At 56.1% G+C, this 4890-nt stretch overlaps 1 protein-coding gene across 1 annotated transcript; it reads right to left on the bottom strand.

The window, feature by feature from the left end:
- Positions 1-351: 351 nt before the first annotated feature.
- On the bottom strand, positions 352-2475 carry LOC119405827 (uncharacterized). Its single transcript, XM_037672656.1, has one exon. The coding sequence runs from the start codon at positions 2473-2475 to the stop codon at positions 352-354; it is 2124 nt and encodes a 707-aa protein (XP_037528584.1).
- Positions 2476-4890: the final 2415 nt, after the last annotated feature.

The raw sequence follows: 4890 nt of genomic DNA, 5'->3' as shown, positions 1-4890 counted from the left end.
CACAGCGTTACCGAAAGTCAGAGCAGGGACCGCAACACCCTTCCACAGTTCCCTGGTGACCTCGTACCTGCTGAAGGCCCACAGAGCTCGTGAGCCCAGGAAGGCCCGGCGCTTTAAAGCCTTGGCACGCAACTCCTTCTCATACCCGCATATATAGTTCATCGTTGCCGTCACCGTTACCCCGAGTTACTTGTAACTGTCCACCCACTCAATTTCCTTGCCCTGCAGCAGGAGGGTCGGGTCCCGCACTGCCTCCTGTGGTGTGAACCGCATGGCCGCAGACTTTCTTGCACTGAAGTTCAGCCCAAGATCCGTACCCTCCCTCGCACAGATGTCAAGCAGAGCCTGCATCTAGGGCGCATTGTCCGCCAGCAGGACTATGTCATCTGCGTAGAAGAGGGCAGGCAGCCTTCGTACCCTCTGAAAACCCTCCTCTAGGTAGTTCAAATTGAACCCCAGTCCAGACTCTGAAAGCTTCCTCTCCATTCCGGCCACGTACAGCATAAAGAGCAGTGGTGACATCGGACAGCCCTGCCTGAGTCCCCTAGACACCTGAATCCGAGGAGTGATCAAGTTGCCCCACTGAACCACTGCCTCGGCGTCTGCATAAAGGCGCTGCAGTAGGTTGCGCCACTCCTCTGGCATATCAAGCACCTGCAAGATTTGCCATAGCCTGTCCTGCTCAATGCTGTCGTAAGCCTGAGATATGTCGAGGAAAGCAAACAGGAGGGGGCGCTCTTCCTTTACTGCAATTTCCATCACCTGGGTGACAACAAATAGGTTGTTTTCCAGGCAACGGCCAGGCCTGAACCCATTTTGCAGCTCTCCTAGGACATGTTCCTCCGCCCATCGCTGTAGTCTCGCCTTGATAACGTGGCAAAACAGCCTATACATAGCTGATGTCACGGTGATGGGCCTGTAGTTGTCCAGCAGCTCCCTATCCGTTCCCCGCTTCCATATCAGGCGCACCCTCATACATCTCCAGGCCTGCGGTATTTTCCCCGATATTAGCACTCCATTCAGTGTCTCCAAAAGGACTTCCCGAGTCTGCCTTTTTGTGCGCTTTAGCAGCCCAGGGGGAATCCCGTCTGGGCCAGCCGCCGAACTGCCCGCCAGGCGACCTATCGCTCTGTCCAGCTCCCGCTGGGTGATGCTGTCACAACGTGGCGGTGCCGATGCCAGCTCGTCCTCCTCCCGGCAGCCCACCGTAGATTGAAGCTTGGAGGCCATGCCCCTTTGTATCAGGTGCAGGCACTCCTCGCCCTCCATTACCCTCCCTGATTCCGGATCCCTCAGCTGATGGCTAGGGAGATCGGAGTTCGTCTGCTGGGTCTTTATGTACTGCCAGAACTTTCTGCTCGAGTCACGCCCCGCTTCCTTTATGGCATGCAGCAGCTTCTTGTTGACCGTGCTCATTTTACGTTGCACCATCGAAGCCATTTCCTTTTTTGCCTCTAGGTACAAAGACCACAGTGCAGAAAGTTCGGCTTCATCCGCTCCGCGCCCCAAAGCATGCCGGTGACGTCTGCAGCATTGTTTGCGTTGAGCCAGGGCCTCGGCAACCTCTCCATCCCACGAGGCCTTCCGTCGGTGCCGCCCCCTCGTCACTCGTCCGGCTCCCGCTTCATCCTGTATTGTCCGCCTGATCCACTGTTGCAGCTCCACGTATCCCTGCCCTTCCATACGAGGTGCATCTTCCTCGAGCTGATCCACCACCCTTTCCAAGGCCTCATCAGACAGAGGCCTCAGGTTACCTGCATGGGCATCGCGCTTCGTTTCTGGGGGGTTAGTCCCAAAACACAGAAAGATGTTGTGGTGGTCAGTCCCCAGGCTTCGCTCACCAGTGCTATCGATGCTCATATACGACAGCTTTGGGAGAAGGACAGGGGACAGGAAGCAGTAGTCAATGCAGGACATACCGCGTACGGCCCATGTTATCCTTCCCATACACTTTTCAGTTGCATTGAGCAAAGTTAGGCCCAGCCGCTCAGTCCATTCAAGCAGCAGCCTGCCCGCGCTGTCGGTGGTACCATCCAATGCCTCTATGTGGGCATTGAAATCCCCCACTACTACCACTGGCCTGTTTATCTGTGTAATGTCTTTTTCCAGACAGGCCAGGCTCTCTGTGTTCCTTTGGTGCACTTCCCTACCCGTCCAGAGGTACAACAGCCCCAGGGCAATCTCAATTCCTCCAATCTCTCCTGTGAGCCACATGTGCTCCTCACAGTCTCTTTGGACTCTGTCCCATTGTGTGTCTACCTTGGTGAGAAAACCAAGGCCCCCGCCTTTTCTTTCTCCCTTAGTGCGGTTTAGGCCTGACCAGACAAACTGCCTGTTTGGAGGAGGTGTCTCCTCGTCACGTAGGTGAGTTTCAGTCAGGCAGGCCACCGTTACATTCTCTTTCTGTAGTAGGAGGAATAATTCCGCCCACTTCGCCTCCTTTCGTCCCCCTTGCAGGTTAAGGTAGAAAACCATATCTTGTTTTCCCTTACGCCTGCAGCGCCTCCTCTTGCGGGTATGCCTCTCGTGAGAGGCCCGCCCAGAGGGGGTCCATATATCTACCACCTGTGGGTAGATATAAGAATGGGAGGAGGCGCCCCCCTGTGTCATCCCGGTAGGACGGGCCCTGTTGCCCATGCCCTAGTCGCCAACTAGCGCCCACGAATTCTACCCGCGGCCCCAGCTCCTCGCACATTTTCCGCACAGCCACATTCCACTCCCTACATGGATTGATATGGGTTTCGCTGCCAGGTCCCCTCTCCGTTAGGGCATACACCACGAACCGATGCCCCTGGGCCTTCTGCAGCCACTTGGTCAATAGTGCTCGGAGCTGAGATGCTGAGCTCTCTGGGGTTGAACTGCCATCCGACATCTCCAGAGAGCCAGCGTGGAGCACTACTATGGCCGCTGGGGTTTGCCAGATGTCCTCTGCCAGGTCCACCGATGAGCATAGCTCTTGCAGAGAGGCACCTTCCTTCACACGGAACATCACCCTTTTGTTCCAGCCAACAGCTTTAAGCGCTGCCCGCTTTAACCTGGTGGCGTCCCCGTCCCCATATACGAAGGCACGTCTGTCCTGCTGTGCCGACGCGCCCAGCTTCTCCAGGTGCCGCTTGAGAGCAGCCCCGGGCGTTACCTGATCCTTAGGCCCTGCCAGGTCTTGTTCTGCCCGGCCCTGGAGAGAGGTTTCCTCATGTCCCCCACGAACTACGTCGGACTTCGCAGTCTGAGCCTGCGCGCCATTTGTTCCTGAGCGGCGTTTCGCTCTCGACTTTGGTTTGGTCCGCACATTGCCCGTCCCACCCCGGTGCGTGGGTAGGGTTTTCTCAGGTTCCCCTGCCGCCTTTACAGTCCCGCCCGAACTCGACGCATTCGCCGCTCCATCCTCGTGCGAGGCCGTGCCGTCTCCCCGAGGCGCCTCCGCTGTACCGAAGGGGGCCGCCGCCGATCGGCACACAGTCATCTCCTCAAAGGCCAGTATTAATGCGGCGATCTCATCTCGTAGGATTTCGCGCAGCTTTTCTTCCTGTTGTAGCGCCTGCCTTAGCGCTTCGCACTCTGTGGTGCTCCCCTCCTTGTCCTCCCTTTCCTTCTGGAGTGTAACCCTCAGAGCCTCACACTCGCTCCTGTAGGCGTTTATTTCACACTCGAAACGTGCCTCCAGATTGGCAATCAACAGTTTGCTGTCATCGGCCTGTTTTATCAGCGATGCCATCTCAGCCTTCACAGTGTCAATCTTTTCGCACTGTCGACACGTAAACGCCGGCGCAGCTCTGGCCTCCTCGACAGTCTCGAACGGCGTGCACTCCAAGTCGACCCAAACCTCACAACTCACGCAGAAAACCCACTCCTGTGAGGATGACCCCGAGCCCGCCTTCCTGTCTGCCTTCCTTCCCATGGCGCCCAAGCCCTATTTCACTGAGCCTGATGCGGCTGCGCAAAAAAAAAAAATCCAATCCCCACGAAGAAGAGACAAAAAAACACACTGTTCCTATACACCCCCAATCGCTTCAGCTGGCATCAGCCGAAAGAGCAGGAGCAGCGGGTGAAAAGCAAGGTGAAAAACAATCCGATGCATGAGTACACAGAGGTAAGCTAGCCCTCGCTCACCTACATAAAACAAAAAAAAACAAAAAACCAGATGCGTGCACCCGCATGCGGCGTGTCCTATAAGCATAGGAAGAGTCTGACTTAGCTTGTCTGTAGACCTTCATTGCTGTCCACCTGCCATTCCCTTGAAATCCGTTTCCCTTGAAATCCGGCTCGACGGGCCTGGTCCAGGGTTGCCAGTTTGCTTCCGAAGGCCTGATCCGAGAGTCGGGCCTCCCATGACCAGTGTGGTAATGTGTGTGCTTTTATGATCGCGGAGTTTGCCGCAACAGAACGCGAGAGACAACTGTATGTAATGTGTGTCAGTGTTGGTATGCCTCCGCACCAGGGGCACTCATCACGATATTCGGAGTGGTGTATCCTTGAAAGCGTGTGTAGGTTGGGGTACGTGTTTGTCTGCAGTAGGCGCCAGTCTCTAGTCTACTCTTTGTTCAGTTTTGGATGAGGTGGTTCCATAGTGCGTCGCTCCAGTCGTTGAGCTTCGACGATGTCGGCTCCACCGCTTGGTCGCTCGTCATCGTCAGGGACTATGGCTTCATCGACAGGGGCGTCCGTCGCTCGGTATGTACTTGCACGAGAGAGTTGGTCCACCCGTTTGATCTTGGGAACAAGAGTTAGTGGTAGTGTGCCATGCACGTAAAGTCGACGTGGTGCTGTTTGTGAATCCGTGAGGATTTGTACCTCACATTTCCGCATCTCTGATGGCCAGGACGATTGCAGCGGCTTCCGCTGTTGCCACGGAAGACGTGCGTGTCGTCGCTGCGGCCACCAGTCCTCTAT

This window comes from Rhipicephalus sanguineus, chromosome 9, assembly GCF_013339695.2.
Source record: "Rhipicephalus sanguineus isolate Rsan-2018 chromosome 9, BIME_Rsan_1.4, whole genome shotgun sequence".
NCBI classification, from domain to species: domain Eukaryota; kingdom Metazoa; phylum Arthropoda; class Arachnida; order Ixodida; family Ixodidae; genus Rhipicephalus; species Rhipicephalus sanguineus.
This window is presented reverse-complemented; position numbering and strand designations above follow the sequence as displayed.